This window comes from Aquila chrysaetos, chromosome 4, assembly GCF_900496995.4.
Source record: "Aquila chrysaetos chrysaetos chromosome 4, bAquChr1.4, whole genome shotgun sequence".
In the NCBI taxonomy this organism is placed as follows: Eukaryota; Metazoa; Chordata; class Aves; order Accipitriformes; family Accipitridae; genus Aquila; species Aquila chrysaetos.
This window is the reverse complement of record NC_044007.1, coordinates 38,116,017-38,133,179: the sequence shown is the minus strand read 5'-3', so window position 1 is coordinate 38,133,179 and position 17,163 is coordinate 38,116,017. Positions and strand designations below refer to the sequence as shown.

Below are 17,163 nucleotides of genomic sequence, written 5' to 3'. Positions count from 1 at the left end.
TAGATTCTCTTCTCAAGTATGAGCAAGTTAGCTGGATGAGTCCTGTCTTCTGGCTAATAGAACTGGTCTAGTATAGAGTAGGAAGCTTAACGGTATTATCGCTTTTCACAGACACAAGACTAAGATTGAGACTGGATGATAATTTTCTCAGTGTGCTTCTGATAGGTGGTGCATGTGTGTATGTTTTGTTTGAATCTGAATTTTTGGAAATGACTCCTACAGTTTAGCCTTAACTGGCAGCAGATCTGGGGACCCAAACTGGTGTTTATTGAAGTTATTAGGAATTCTGTTAAACGATTTAAATGATGTTAGCAGAGCCAGGACTGCAGATGTTTAATATTTGCATGGCATAGTTTTTAATTTGAATGTTTGAAGTTAGCCTAATGAAATACGCTTTTCATTTCATACTAATCACTTTGATGTGTAATTTTAACTTCTCGAAGAAAAACAAAGTAAAACTTTAATAATGTTGAGTCTTTTTTATGTACTAATAATGTTTATGTTACAGCGAAGATTAAAAAATAAAGAAATAATTCGATTAGATGAAGAGAGGCAAAAAGAGGCAGAAAAAAGAAGAAAAGAAAAAGAAGAAAAGCAAAACGAACAACTTAGACATTATTTTGAGAAAGAAAAGATGGAAGAGGAAAAGAAGATGGTATGCTTCAGTGACTTTCTAAGATACAAATACTTCTTCCTAACTTTTAAAAATAACTGAGTTTTAAAGAAATTGCATGATTTCTTAGACCTCTACCTTTAATGTTGTTCCCCTCTTAGTTTATCAAGCTACGGTATACTTAGTGGGCACACAGAGAACAGCTGATTGAAAAATCAGATATACTACAGTGGAAACTTATCTTGCTGATCAAATTTGTGTTAAAAAAAATAGTAAAAACAAGATAAGTAAGAGCAAGCTGCACTCTATAGTTGATTTTTATATCTGCTGTGAAGTACCATGGCCTGCTTTTCCTGAGGTCCAAATACAAATAAAAATAAGCTTATATAATTTAGAGGACTGGAGGACTGTTCATCTTTAACAACGGTGTTCTTTGTAATTTAATTATTTTCTTTTGAGCTGGAATGATGCAAGAAGTCCATCACATAGAATTCTGATGGAGAAAATCTAAGTAAATTATAGAACTGTTTCTCTTCTAGAAATGTCTACATGTCGCTCCTCTAAAATGGACAAGATACCATGGAAGTGTCCAGAGGAAAAAAAAGATATGTAACTTGAGCATAAATTGAAAGAACTACATAGAAAAAAGATATTAAAATTACTATAGGTAGAAAATAAAATCACATGAAATAATTTTGGCAATAATGTTTTGCAGTTGAAAGCAAATTAAATACAAGAATAATTCAAATAAGATAAGCAAAAGCATTTTTCTGTCAAATGAAAAATATTAGCCAAGCTCTTTCTGTTCAAAATAATACTTTATTCAGAATCTATAGAAACGTAGTTTCAGTCTTGCTTTCCTCCTTGCAGTTTTCAAGGCAGCCTTCTCCCATCGTTCCTGCTCTTCAGAACAAATCAATAAGAAAAGAAGAAAGGATTCCCTCTTCTGAGAGCCATATGTCTTACTACATACAAGTATGATTTTTATAGTAAACATTTACTGATTTATTTAAGACAGTGCAGTGTATGAAATCCTACCAGGTTTTTAATGTTTGTCAGTTATTACTGGAATACCACAAATAACAGGAGACAGTCTTTATGTTAGCCAGTCTTATAGCTCTGAGATTTATTGTTCAATTTTATTCAAAGTATTGAAATTTGGGGGGGGGTGTTTTAATTTTTTTTCTGCATGCACATTTTCTGTAGAGATAAGCACCTCATTTTTGAGTGTAGATACTCTGTCCAGCTTACCAAGGTCTAGCAGTCTCAAGGTTTAGGATAAGAAAGTTTACATCTAATATAACAACTCATTGTGTTCAGTCAGAGAAGAACTTTGGTCAGGCATGAAGTTTAATGTTGATTCCTAGCTACAGACATTATTGTTTTATCTTAACGTTTTTGAAGCTACAAAAAAGTTTATAACTCCTAATACACTTCACTTTCTTCTTTGCATCATGAATGAGTTACAGTAGTGGTCCCGAGACCACTCATTTCCACTTGATTTAATCTTCCCTGGGACAATTTTTTTTTTTTTTTAAAATAAATTTGTCCTGTGAAGAGTAGATTAAATAATCATCTATGATATTTGAATCTCTGGCTACGCTTCTGACTTTTTATTAGAAATGGTTTTTTACCAACTGTCTATGTGAACTGGGCTAAAAATTTAAAAAATGAATTTGCCATGAAAATGATAATTTGGCAAAATATAGTGCAGTTTCAGAAAATGTTTTAAGTAAGACTTTAAACCTTATTTAAAACTATTGCTTTCCCTAAATGTAAAGAATGCTCTGGAGGAAGGTCAGTTTATTTCTGTGTCTTTGCAGTACTTGGTATAGCTTTGTCTAGATCTCTGAATAGTGTGTTATAGGTATTATCTTAGTAATTTGGATTATGCATTTAAAAGTCAGATTTAAAAACCCTTAGGCATTAATAACCTCTAAGGTTACTAATCTGTCTTCCAGTAGGAGTGGTAACATAAATTGGACATAAAATAAGGAAATAAAATGTACTTATGTCTGCTATATTTTCTTCCTTTGACATATTAACATTTCATATCCCTTATGATTACTAGGATCCTCCACAACCAAGGGTTCCTTCTCCACCTGTCCCTGCTAGAAGAAATCAGTTGCGTGCATTTGGTAGGTATCGTTTTTGCTGCAAGCTTGCTTTCTATTACAATGAAATTGTTCTCAGTTTCGGTTCTCTTTCTTGCCTGCAAAGGAATAGTCTTACAAAGTTTGCATTTCTATGTGGGTTTTCTCTCTGTCTTAGTATTATCAGTGTATTAGTATGGTATGTCTGAAGTATTAATACAAAATAAAAATGCATTTATTAAGTGTCTTCATCAGGAAATTTTTTTTTCTAAAAACTCTGATAATGGAATAGTCTGCATGGGAAGTGCTGGATCTTTCAGTCAGGACACTGGTGACCACTGTGACCAGAACACTGCAAAATGGGAGAGTTTTGTATTGGCTGAGTAATGGATTAGACCAACAATGTGTAGAGAGCACTGCAGTCCTAACTCTTAAATTCTACTTTCCTTTGTTATTCTGCCTAATCCTCTGCTCCTTCCTCTTAGATTTCACTGGTGGTTTTAAAATTCAGACATGCTGGGAGGATCTCCTTTGCTCTTTATATGTTGGTTATCTTGGCAATATGTGGGTGGAAAGCACTATTTTTCTTCTGATTCTTTTTTACAAGTATAAAAGAAACAACACATGGGATGTAACAGTAAATGATGTCCTACAAATGCTAAACTCCAGCAGTCAGTACCTGGGTCCATTCTGGGGAGTTACAGCTCTTCCACTAAATGGAAGGCAGAGTGGTTCTTAATGCAGCTCTTGGAAATTGATTGACTCAGAAGGACATGAATTACATCTTCTGTTTGAGTATTTAAGCGAGTAAAACATCCTTGCCTGCTAGGTTCTGGACTCAGACTCAAAGTCAGTAAAATACCAAATTATTAAGTGTGTTATTTGGAAAATAAGGAATTTATGAAACTGTTTTAACTTGTGAAGGAATGTTGTCCTGAGCACAAAAAAACAGCTTAGACCCAAAGTAGGTCTAAAAAGTCAACATAAGCACATACTAAAAATAAGTGTTAAAGTTAGAACTCTTGAACACTTAAGAGAGTGCACTGAGCAGACAGCCTACTTTTGAGTCGGGAAACAGAAATGAGGTCGTGTGCTTGCTGATGCCACCTCAGTTCTTGTCATCTGCCTCTGGGACTCTGAGGACTGTGTAGATTTGCTAATTTCAGAAAAAGGCTATTTACTGGCAACGTCCACTTGCTGGTGTTTCACAGCTTTTCCTTTTTTAAATACAGCAAAACACTTTAATTGAAGTTTGGATGCTTTCTGCTGTTCAGGGGATCTGGTCCTTGTGCTGTCTCAAAATACAAGCTCTGGCCTAATTTCTAGTATATAAAATACAAACACAAGAATCGCAGCATCATCCTTGTTTTAATTAACAGTTCATTATCTCTTTTTTTTTTTCCACCTTACATTTATGAGATAGGCAGAAAAGTGTCTCTGACAGTCTTTATTTTTAAATTATTTGTGTTAAATTACAGAGGAAAGAAAGAATGTGATAAATGAATTATCAGAGATGAGGAAACAGCTTCGTAGCGAAGAGAGGCGACTGCAGGAACAGTTGCTAAATGTGGCCAGTGATGATGATGTACCGATTACACGGTAAGAATTTCATCTTCAGTTTTAAAAGTTAGATTTTGCACAGGAACTCAAAGCTACTGTGTATTAGTAGCTAGTATTAGTTGGCTAATATACATGAGTGAAATGAAAATATAAAGATAGAACTTGTATATAAAATTTTCTTCATTTTTTCTAATGTGTATGGGGTTTTTCAAAGAATTGTACTAAAGTTTAGTGTAAGAATGGCTGTACTGGTAAGATTGGAAGTTGCAATACTGTCTTGGAGGGTGGTCCAAAACAGATGTCTAAGGCAGAATTTTATCTCATTACCTTTTTTCCTAGGACATAATTTGTGCCTGTAAGCTGCAATACTACTGCTGATGAAAATGCTTATGAATAGCATAGTGCTGTGGTAGTACCGTCTTTCTTATTGAAAAACATACCCTTTTTATTTAAAATATTTGGTTTACTTCCAAAATGTATTAGTTAATCATACCAATTAGTTGGAAAAGACTCATCAGATCATCAGTCTTAGTTCCACTCCGTAAAGTCTGAGGGCTTTTTTGATTTAAGTAAGTTATCCCTTTTTATAACACAATTTGCAGTGTCATTACTTTCAAATTTATTTTCCTGCTTTATCAATATTATATTTCCATCCAACTCATTAATGTTACAGTGTTAAATTATATTCTGCTTGTTTTACAAACTTTTCAAGCAGGAGGAGAGAGAAGAATCCAAAGGACATATTTGAGATGGCCAGGCTTCGTCTGCAGGCTCCAGTAAGGCGACCTTCATCAAAGGAGGCACAAGATCCTGTCAATATACAGAATATCTGGGAATTTAATGAACTTAAATACAAAGGCAGGTAGATCTTCTTGTTATTGATGAAGAAAGGTAGCGAAACATCTGTTCTTTTCCTCCATCTTCCATGCCACCCAGGATTTAAAGACAAAAATTAAAATCAGCCTCTTCACAGCTACTGCCCATATACAACATACTCTGTGGACAGCATTTTGTATGTGTGCATATCTCTCTGTGTGGCCATTTCTTCAAGTGCACACAATTCATGGCATTGTAATGCTGAGTTATCATTTGAGCACTCACTTAGCTTCCAGTCCTTGCTGCTTAAACTTCTTATGCATTTGATATTATGATGTTACTGAAAGTAGAGTGAATTTGATATTTTTACCCACCAATAAAATATGATTCTGTGTAACTTCCTGTTTCTCATTTACCAGAAAAAATATTTTTTTAATATAGTAAAATTGTAAAATCATTGCTAAAGTGGCTCATCCTCTTGGCCATTATGATTATTTTTAATATTTTTATGACTTTGTAGCTAGTTTTTTAAAAATGTTTTTCAGAAACGTTAGTTTAGGGAAAAATTTAAATTTCGTATCTTTGCTCTAGATTCTGAAACGTGTATGGGCTTGAGGCACATGTATCCTGATCCTCCAAAAGATGACCAGACTCTAGAGATTCAACAGCAGGCATTGTTGAGGGAGCAGCAGAAGAAACTTGACAGAATGAGAATGAGGAGAGAAACAGAAGGTAAGGAATGAATGGTCTGAGATAATTTCAATGATTTTTGTTTATTTGTTTTGAATTTAGTAAGAATTAAAAAACACCAGCTCTAGTTTTTCTCCTTTCAAGTTCACTGCAGTACAAAACAGTAAAACATCGGAATGCTGAAATTCTGTCATAATGTGAAGTGTAGAAAAACTGAATGCTTTTTTTTTTTTTTTTTTTTTTTTTTTAATTACTGTGACTGTTTCTCTTTGGTTCCCTGAATGTAATGTTCATTCAGATATCTTTTACGAACAGTCATGAAAGAGCAGTACCTCAAGTTACTTTAGACGTTACTTAAAAATATCATGAGTTAATTCAACCTTTCCAAAAGTTACAGTTGCAGCTATACAAACGAACTCAGTTTTGAGTGCAAGATACAAATTTTTGGAAAAGTGTTTGTCTCTGTAATTCAGACTGGCCTAACTAAATTTTGAACACAAAGTAACTTTATTTCTGTGGTGGGTTAGCCTTGGCTAGCAGCCAAACTCCCACCCAGCTGCTCGCCTGCTCATGTCCCCTCACTCATGCCCCTTGGTGAGATAGGGGAAACAGGGAGAAGAAAGCTTGCTGGCCGAGGTACAGACAGGGAGATTGCTTACCAACTGCTGTTGCAGGCAAAACAGACTCCACGTGGGGAAAATTAACCTAGTTTATTATCAATTTAAATAAATATTTAATTACTGATTTTTGAGTAGTGGGAAACAAAAAGACAAACATTAAAACCACATCTTTCCTGCCCCCGTCCCCAGGCCCAACTTCACTCCTGATGCCCCTGCTCCCCTTCCTTGGTACCACCCCAGGTTACGCTCGGTCCCTTCAGTGATGCAATGAGTGGTATAAGGCAGGACGGGCGGGTGGGTGGCTGTATTACGGTCAGTACACAGCCGTTTCTCTCTGCTGCTCCTGTCTTTTTGCACCTTTCCCTCTGCACCACCATGGTCTCCTCCAGAGGCTGCAGGGTAATCTCTGCTCTGGCACCTGGGGCACCTCCTCGTCCTCTGACCTCAGGGGCTGCAGGGCTGCTTCTCACACTTTTGTCCTCACTTCTCACTGCTGTGCTTTGTTTTGCCCTTTCTTAAATATGTTTTCACAGAGGCACGGCAAGCTTGGCTGACGGGCTCAGCTGTGTCCTGCGGTGGGTCTGTTGTGGTACTGGCTGTGCCTGGCACAGGGCAGCCCCTGGCATCTTCTCACAGAGGCCACCCCTGTTTGCTCCCCCGCTTTGCCACAGACACCCAGTAGAATTTCAGATTGCTCCTTAGACTGTTTTTAGCCTTAGAGATGAGGTGAAAGTTTGGCACAAAAAACCCCAAACATATATGAAAGGAAAATAGTTACACCTTTCCATACTGCTTTAGAAAAACTGAATGCCGCCTCTTACCACTGGTCATGCTTTGAGGCTCGTTTGTGTTACCTGTTAATAGACCCATATGTGAGCAATATTAACAAAATTGATACGAAGATGTGAAGGGTGACAGTTACTTGCAGGGTGTTTTGTTTGGTACCCTGGTGAGTGTTAAAAATGATTCCTATTCCATCTTTGACAGATGTGCTGGTGTTCAAGCAATGTGTGCAATATTGCTTATGGATAACTTAACATCGCAGTTGCAAATAAGCACATCTATACTACTTTCTGTGTTAATTACAATCTCTTGAATGTCATTTAATGTCTGAATGGAATGTATAGGGTTGTCTTCAGTATTCCCCTTTGAAATTGACTGAAATGGTGACTAATATTTCACCAGCTTCGACTGAGATCTGTGTGGGGTTTTGTTTTGTTTTTCCTCCATTAGAATGTTTTTCAATAGGCCAGTCTGAGAAGGCTTTAACTTAATGTTGTCTGGAGAGGAACCTCCACCAGCTAGAAAGCAAATTTGCCTTTTTTCATTAATTTTGAGGACAAGCAGTCATTTTAGCCATATGCTAATGCTAAATGGATAATGCAGGCTTACATGGTGACAACCTAAAGAGGCATTTCCTCGGACAATTTAGATTAGTTGGTAGATAAGCAGCTGACTTTTAAAACATTTTTCCACTGATGCTTATAGAGGATCCTTGAGCAGTCTTTCCTCTCTCTTCCTCTCTCCTACTGCATTACAACACCTTTTAACTTTATAGTCTGTCACTGTGTACTGAGCAAGAGAATTAATTAGTTGCCATGTATCTCTACTTCCAGTTTATTCTCCTCGGAGACAAGTTCATCATCTTCCCCTCACTGAAAATAGATGAGTGGTTTTATTGGCTGATTTAAGGCGGAAAGAAAGATGAATTCAAGTAATATGTATTTTTGTACTGTGGATGAAATGTCATGTTATAGGCTGTAGTGGCAAAGGCTTACCTGTTTTCCCACACTAGATGTTAAGTGTTCTTTACCTTACATGCTTTATAGACTGTTTTCCCCCGATATGCTTTTTCTGTCTTTTTTTTTCCTCTTTATGTAAAAGAGAAATATGTGGACTATTAGTGGAACTATAACTTGAGAAAGTAATGATTTTTTTAAAATGTCCAAATTTTTTAAATGCTTTCTGTGTCCCTGTAAGGCAGTCTTTTGCAGACTTCTGGATGATTATTATTTTGGGGGATAGGAGGGAAAGGTGCAGGAGCAGGTTTGATGTTGTTGCGCTGCAGTCCTGGGCTCTGCTTGACTGGAGTAATATATCAGGAATGGGCTGGTTGTGAGTCCAGGAGGTGCGACAGCCTGTGTGCTATGGTTTTCGATGCTAGACGGAAGGCGAGCTGCACGCTGAATAAGTTTGCTAGACAGAGATGCAAGAAATAAAAACTGTCTTAGTAAATATTTTATTTGAAGACTTAAACCAAATATGAAGAGTAACTTCAGTTTTGCTTCTTTGCATTTCCAGCGTGCGTGAAGTCATTGTTAGATTAACTTTCAGGATGGTTCTCTGTGCTGTCCAGAGTTGAGGTTTTTATCCTCAGACAAGTACTTTCCTCTGTGAAATGATTGCTGTGTAGTTTCAACCTCTCTTTGAAAGCTGCAAATGCAGTGTGCTCAGCATGTTGAGTGTACATTCGCTCTTGGGGTTTTCTGCAGTCTCCTGCTCTGATAATTACACCCTGACAGAAGCTAAGAGAACTGATTTCATCTAACAGTTTATGCTGGCATGGCATCCTTCTTGCTAGTCAATTTAACTGTAGAGATGTCCCATCTAGGGGAGAACATCATTAGGCTTGAGTTCTGTTGATATAAATACCATTGTTTAGCTACACAAACATGCCTGTTCCTGGCAAACAGATGTCTGGAATACAGAATAAATATTTTTTTGACTATCCATGAGTTTTAACTACAGAACTGTTGTAATGTTTAGCTTCACTACATATAAATAAGACTCCTGACTCCCTCTGTCTAGCTCTTGGTAGACCACTAAAAATAATGACTAAACCCAAAGTGGGGTCAGGAAATACATGGCTTAGGTGATCCCTAATCATGGAAGAAGTAATTCATTTTTAGCTCTCTAATTTTTGAAATTTGATACAGCATGGGTTTGTTTTTCTACTTGGTTCATAGCAAGTTTAAACAAAAAATGATAAATTAGAGAGATTTCTCTCCATTATTGGGGTTTTTTTGTGTCCTAGCTGTAGAGTTCAGATGGAGTTTAAAGTGTTGCAGTTTAGCACTAGCAACCACTGGGATGCTGAATATCATTAACTTCCACCTTTTTTTTTAAAATTCACAAATATTTTTATAAAAGAAAAATATGACACGTGTATAATTTAGTATGTGAAGATGACAGCAAGAAAACCAAAATACTTATGCTAGGGAAGGGAGGGTCATCTTTATTGTAGTAAGAAGGCCATTGACTTTGAGTTCTTGGGTGCACTTTGGAAAGCAGGTTTCTGTTTAACTGCTTTTTCATCTGAAGTTACTTAACCTGGTGTGTTTTCTCAGTACTGTGTTCCAGCTGCATTAGGATTCAGCAGTGTGCAGAACATGATGAAACAAACATTTCTTGCTAGCTGTGTGGCTGGATATTGTTTAAGATGCAGTAATTCAAATAATAAAGATCTTAGTGTATCAACAAATGAAACATAAGAGGGTAAAAGAGAGAAACCAAGTATTCATGCAGCAACCTTTTGTGCCCTAATGTGTTGCTCTGATGACTTAAACCATGCTGCCTTCCCACAAATTGATGTTTTTTACATTATTCAGTCAACACTTGGACATGACCTTTCTATAACAAGAGTTTACAATATTGTTGTAAACATAGCACAAAAGTAGTTCTGACTGTTGCCGTATAGAGAACTTTTTCAGAATTCAGCACAATTTAGTGCAATTTTAGCATTTAATGAAGTGTGATTAAATCTTCTTAAAAAACCTGATTTTTGATAGCCACAGAAATAGTTATGCTTCCTTTTGCTGGATAACAAACCTGGTTTTGAACAAGATGGGAAACGGTTGATTTTTATTAGTGATGAATAATATAGTTCTAATATGAAAAGTACGTTTGCTCTTTGGGAGAGACTGATGAATCCAGCCTTAAGAAGGGCTTGCACATGCTCAAAGTTCTTAGAAATAATATACTACCAAATTCTGTTTGATTTCTCTGATTCTACTTAAATTGATATAAGGAAAGCAGAATAAACATTGCATTCAAATGTTTTAAAAATATTAATTAAAATGTGTGTAATTTTAAAGAAGTAATGCATAGTAGTCTTCATTTTTGTAATAATATGCTGATAAAAATTTTAATATGTTTTAGTAACTGTTTTTATGTCAATACTATTGTTTTGTCCCTTGTCTATGTGGCTTTTGTTGACCAAGATGGTTCTGCTTCTGGCGGTAACCCACAAACCATGGGACTGGTAAGAATAAAACAGGGTTGTTTTTTTTATTATTATTATATTACTTTACCTTTTTCAAGTGTGAGAAATATTGTGTCTTTCACAGATTTGGAGAAAGGAATTACACTTAAGTAACAAGACAGCAAGCTTATTTACTTCTCTTGCTTGTCAATGCAATGAGTAACAGTTTCTTTAAACTTGACAGAAGTTGTTTATCTTTGTATACAGAGATGGTTTGATTCTTTAACTCCCTTCTTTTTATATTTGTTGGTACTTATTTTATATTCATATGATGTTAGATTGCTGCTGGGGCTGGAAATTAGTAGAAAAAGCCAAACCAGAAGCAGTTGCTCTGAATTCAGGTGGCTTAAGTGATGCACGTGGCAATCAATAATTAGATACGTTGTCTCAAATGAGACATTTATTTTCTGACTTGGTGAAAAGAGCGAAATAAAGTGCTATCAAATTGGAATTCTGCACTAACCCAAATTACAGAATAACAGAGTTCAATTGTGTCTCGTGGGAATGTGAAACCATACAAAATGGAAGACCGTGCAAGAGCAAAGCCATTAGCCTCAAGGAATTACATGCAGAAATGAAACGTTTATTATTTAAAGAAAAAAAATCACTGTAGCGCATTTTATAGTTGTAATTTATTGCCTGAAATTCTTCTTCAGACCAATGCTTTGCAGTCAAAAATTTGTTTTCTCTTGTGCTGTTTCCTCTGCTAGTTTCTACTGCTTTGATTTCAGAGTGGTTTTCAACATAAATGATTTCATAGTAGAATTTCTGTAACAAATGGTTGCAACTATACAGTGAACTACAAGTATTACTCTTAGTGCTTGTTATTACTATGAAGAAATTTGTTATTTTAATGCTTTAACATCAAAGATTGTATGTGGTGGGGTAAGTCAAACGCAAGGAATCATTCTTCGTTTGATCAATACTTCATACAAACCTTAGGTGCAAAGCTCACTTCTAGCGCTGACTGGTCTGAAACCCAAGCAGAGTGACGAGGACATACTTCTTGATGGAAATGTCTGTGTTACAAAAATCACCACAACAGTTGCCACGTGTAGGCAATTTCAGCAAATGGGATTACTACAGAAAAGTAAAAAAACCATAATGCTTAAAGAGAACGTGAGTTATTTAAAAATTTATAGGTTTTTTATAGCCACAAAGTAAGAAACAATACAGAACACTGTAGAGGTGCTGTTTGCTTTGCAGAAGTTTGGCAATTAATTTACACTAATTATAATTTGGCCCCAGAAAGATATTGAGGCATCTGAATTTGCACATCTTCTGTTTCACTTTTGTAGTTCAGGAATGAATCTAATGAACTCTTGAAAAATTCACTGTTGGAATCGGATAGCGCTTTTATCGGTGAGTTTACACCTCCCCTTAACCATGTTATGAGTGTACAAACATGTCATTTAATCTAATGATGTGTCTCTAAAATGATTATTACTGTTTTAAAAGTTGCAGTGGGTGTAGCTATGGTGATTGTTTTAAAGTATTAGAAAATTATGCCTCCAAATTAAAATGCAGATTTTTATGGAATTGTACTGCAATGAATTTGTGTAGGTCACACCTAAAATTAATGCTGCTGCTTACTTGCCTTATACCACTTCATATCTTTTCATGAGAAAGCATCTTTCTGTGCCCATTGTGCTCTGACTGGAATGTTAGCCTTGTCAAGGAGCTTTTTTTGACATCTTCCCAGCTTTGGATAAGGAAAAGCTAATATTTGTTCAGCAAATGTGTTACAATGGTAGAATATGCAATACTCTTCTATTGTTTTGCAGCAAATAAAATAATTTATTAGCAATCACAGCTTACAATTACGAGCTGTCCATAGTGAAATATAGAAGTGTTAGGCAGCCAGTGATTCTCTTCATTTTTATTCTTTGTTTTACAAGCATGCTTGATTTTAAGTATGATTATATGAGTATAAATTGGTGATCCATTCTAAATTACTCACTTTTCTACTGTTCACACATTACTTAATTTCACATAACTTGCAACATCATACTTGTAAACATTGTCACTTCCTAATCATCTGAAGTAGATGATTTTTAGTTTTCTTAAGATTTTTTTGTATAGAGGACTATGTGTCACATTGTCCTATGTCTCTTTATTCAACCTCTATATGCATGTATGTAAAAGTCCTATTTCAGATGTGTTTTGTTTCAAGTCACTAGAAATAATAAGGCTAGAACTTATTTTCTCTTCTTCAAAAAACCCAACTAGCTCAGGCCTCTCTGCATTATTTTCCATTAGTAAGCATTACAGTACCTTGAAATTCTCTTCAATCATCTATGGGAAATCATCTTAAAGGTTTTATTCTTTGCTGTAGGGGAGATGCAGTAGATTCCTGTAAGTGTTTTTTAATGAAACTAGTTATGTTTCTCTGCACTGATGATTGTTAATCTCTGGCTTTGGTTAAAAGCAGAATTCTTAATTTGAAATGTATTCAAGCTTATTCTGTTAACGTGCAAGTCCTGGAGTACAGGATAGAACCTGGCATTGGGAAGGGCACAGGATGGGGCTTTCAGGCTTGTGCAATGCATTTGGTATTCTCTGTAGTCTGCAATACATTGTTCTTCAGGTTAGGAAATACTCTTTCTTAGTTACAGCCCAAATGATGAAAGGATGCTTCAGGAGAGTCCATCAGTCTAGAATCTGGCCAAATATCCTAACAGTAGCCGGAACAGGCGCGTGGGGAAGAATATAAGGCGGAGGGCAGACATGCAGCAACACTGCAGAGTACTCTTCCAGCCTCCAGTGACTTGTAGTTCAGAGGCTTCCTGAGTCAAATGCTGTGTGTTTGCATTTAGTAAGTCTTGCTAAGCTGGGTCTTTAGTAGGCTGTCTTTCATGAATCGGAATCAGCATTTTTTAATCCCTCTAATTGTTTACCATCAGCAGTATTGTGTGGATAAATTTCCACACTGTGCCTTCTGTGAACTATCTCCTTTCATCTGCTCTGGATCTACCACTTGTGTAATGGGATGCTCCTTGGTTTTATTCACCACTTTCACAAGGTTCATGATATTTATAGTCCTCGCTCCTATTTCCTTCTTCTCCCCATCCAGCTGATTCTTGCAGCTTAGTAAGGTGATGGAGTTAACTTATAATATTCATCCGCCCCTTTTTTCTTTTTCTTTTTTTTTTTTCCCCAGATCTTTTATGACTGTGGTGAAAAGCATGTTCCCCAGTACTGAGGTGTAGGCACTAACTAAAACTTTGTTACCCTTTGCATTATTTGGGCTTTACAAATAGCTATTAAAATTCTGAATATGAATCTGGTGACTTCCACCCCTGAAATGAAAAATAACTCTCATTATCTGTGGGCTGCCTTCTCTGAATTTTGCTGCTTACATTGTCTGAGGGTCTTCTGTGAAATCCTTGTGGTGTATTTTAACAATGTTTTTTATTTCCTAAGAAGAGCATAACACTGCCTTTGTGTTTTGAGGGTTTTTTTGACATGGGTTTAAAATCTAACTCTATTTTGTAATAGATGTCAGCATTACAAATGAATTTGTCTTTATCTCCTAGGGCTCAGAAATTTGAGGCATTTAGGAATAAAGAGGTTTATCAATTTATTTTTCCCTTTTTTTCACCTCATTTGAAACCCTACAATTCATTAGTGTTAATGCAGTGATTTGAAAGCACGTCTGCATAGCAGTATCTGAATGATAGATGCTTAAAGGAACAGGTAGCATCTTACACTGATGAAACACTAAAGGTACAAATAAATTGTTCTTTAGCTTGTACTTTGTTTCTGTGGTGATAAATTCACATGATTAAACGGGTTTTTGTATTCTGAGTAATAGCACTATTTTGAATATCATGAAGTTCAACTGATCTTGTAACTAGAATTCTGGTAAGTAAGTGGATTGTTAGCCATATACCATTTCAAAATTATGCTTTGATTTTTTTACTTGAAACATTTGTGATGAGAGCATGAGTACTTTTGGTGAAACTGGGGGAGAGAAAAGAGGAGAGGGGAATAAAATTTTTATTTCTAGGGAAAAACCAACTGGTAATATGAAAGAATTTTTAAAAACATCTGTCTGTTTCTCTGAACTTCCTTGTTATCGATCAAATTTATTTTTCAAACCTAGGTATTTCAATTTTCAACCAAAATAATTGTTTAATTGTTACTTTAAAATTTTCATTTGAAGATCTTTGAAACTCATGAATGATAGAAAATATTTCATTAAAATTTATTTTCAAATTGCTAGGAAATGAAAAACCCATTCTTTCCACAGTTATGGTTTATTTTTAATGTCACAGTATGTAATTTCAGACAAATGCTGCAGAATTGTTCAGTACTTTGTGTGTTTGTGTGTGCGTATATACATATTTACACAGTTGTTTTTTTTTTTTTTTAAATTTAACGTGTCAGACTAGACTAAGAGCCTTTCCAAAAGGTGACTTCGTTGTCACAAAGAGTAATTGGTGGTAATAGATTCTGTACTGGTCTTGTTAAGCAGAGTCCTTTCTTTGCTTTGATCTTGGAGGTACTATAGGGACTGAACTAGAAAACAGATCCCCCTGTCTGCACCAAGCAGCAGCAAAGCCATAAAACAGCCCCCAAGCCGTGGTTACTGGTGCTGGAGAGAAAAAATGTACTGTTTGAAACAGTTTGTATGTGAAGTGGTTTCCAGAATCAGCAAAGGAAGGGGAAATAGACAAAACAAGTGTGAAGAAGAGACCTCACCTTAGGGTTCATTTATATTATAAAAATAGATTAAACTCCCCCCACTGTAATGCGATAGACATATGATCAAAAATTTATTTAGTTATTTACTTTTCTATGAACAGATTCTAACACTTTATTCCATGAAAAGGCTAAGATATGACTAAGGATATGTGATTAAGGCATTGATTATGTTATCATATTCCATGTAACATTACTGTTCCATGTAAGGTTATTATATATTCCATGTAACATATTTTCATACATAATTTATTACATGATTGTATCTTTTTATGCCTCTAACTTGCTTAGTGTTCTCTCTTTCAAGCAGAGATACTATAGTCATTAGAGTATTCATTTTCTTTAAAAGTCTAGGTATAAACAAGATATGGTGAAGTAAGGTAGGTGGTGGATTTGCAGGATGTGAAATGCCTTCTCCTCTACCTAAGAGAGTTCTCAATATATATCTCAAGATATTCCTTGCCTTTGCTTGAAGTTCATCCCTTGCTGCTGTTGTGGTACCTTGCTCTTTTGTCTGCGTCTGGATTATCACTGGCTTCATGCAAGATGTCCTAATGAATACATTCCTTTAATTCCTGTGATTAAATCAAGTACAATATATTGGCTTATTTCAAAACATAAACAGGTTTGAACACTGTCTAGTATTTTGATTTCTTTGAAAATTATTTCACCTGTTTTTCCAGGTGCTAATGGGGAAACGTTTCCTGCCGTGGGAGAAGTTAATACATCACCTCAGCATCCACCTTCTGCAAGGGAGAGGAGACGAATAAAGCAGAAAGCTTTGGAGTGTGCTGTATGTATGATAACTGGATTGACTTAAATATGAAGGTGGACCACAGATCTAACGTCAGACAGTTCCTGTGGTCCCTTAATGGCTAGATGATATGGATACTGAGGGTGTACATTTGCCCTTTTAAAAAGGATGCTATTTAACTGAAGGATTTGTCCATTTTTGGATTTTCTGCAGGAGGATGTTCCACCAGGCCATCCGCTGTTGCTGCAGCCTGACAGCTTTTCTTTGCACTCGAGCTTCAGCCTCGATGTTGATCAGTTGAAAGGCAAGAATGAAGAACGATTGCACAGACTGACCGAGCTCCAGCAGAAATCTGCTTACTTAGGTATGCTCTGTGTAGTAGAGATGATGCAGTGAATACTAAGTAATTACAGTAATTAAAGGAACAAATATTAATAGACTGCCCGTAGTTGAACAGTGAGCAGCTGGCTCAAATGTAGGATTATGAATAGACCTCTGTAGCTGGTGCAAGGGTTTCCCCAGCAAACTTCAACCCAGCTTTTTAGAGTAAGTTTAGAGGAGGGTAATAGGGAAAAGACGCTCTAATTCCTGTCTGATCAGTCACTCATACTTGTCCTGTCGTACTCCTTTTAATATTGCAGTGTGTCATTGCTAGCAGTAAGATGTAGATATCCATAGCTGAATTGTTAGTGGATAGATATGAAACTCCTGACTGATTGATGTTGATGGTGTGCCTGTTTAAGTTTATTGGCATTCCTGGGAATCAGATGTCTGTGGTCCAACCAGCATGAAGATATGCCAAAAAGTTGTGTATGAAGAAGTACTTCTATTTCTAGTTAATTTGGATTTTCTATTGTTCACATAAATGATCATTCAGTATTTGAGGTTGATATTGATACCTCTTTCACTATACATGCACTTGAATTTATTATGTATGTCTTGTGACCATATAATACATGAAACTCTGGGAGTTATCTTAGAGCTTCTCCATAGGCTGCCTGCCTGATGTAGATCCACTTTGTGTATAAGGTACCAACTGTGGCAACCATTAA

General features: G+C 36.0%; 1 protein-coding gene across 15 annotated transcripts in view; it reads left to right on the top strand.

The window, feature by feature from the left end:
* Positions 1-17,163, top strand: part of CSPP1 (centrosome and spindle pole associated protein 1) — a 67,709-nt gene that overhangs the window by 45,940 nt on the left and 4,606 nt on the right. For 13 of the 15 annotated variants that reach the window (XM_030011853.2, XM_030011856.2, XM_030011859.1 and 10 more), the window contains 10 exons: positions 509-655; positions 1,484-1,588; positions 2,685-2,751; positions 4,185-4,305; positions 4,979-5,124; positions 5,674-5,814; positions 10,613-10,653; positions 11,952-12,015; positions 16,041-16,150; positions 16,325-16,475. In XM_030011853.2, coding sequence (XP_029867713.1) covers positions 509-655; positions 1,484-1,588; positions 2,685-2,751; positions 4,185-4,305; positions 4,979-5,124; positions 5,674-5,814; positions 10,613-10,653; positions 11,952-12,015; positions 16,041-16,150; positions 16,325-16,475 — 1,093 coding nt within the window. The remainder of the gene's footprint in view (positions 1-508; positions 656-1,483; positions 1,589-2,684; positions 2,752-4,184; positions 4,306-4,978; positions 5,125-5,673; positions 5,815-10,612; positions 10,654-11,951; positions 12,016-16,040; positions 16,151-16,324; positions 16,476-17,163) is intronic. The other 2 variants (XM_030011852.2, XM_030011847.1) reach the window with 1 other exon arrangement.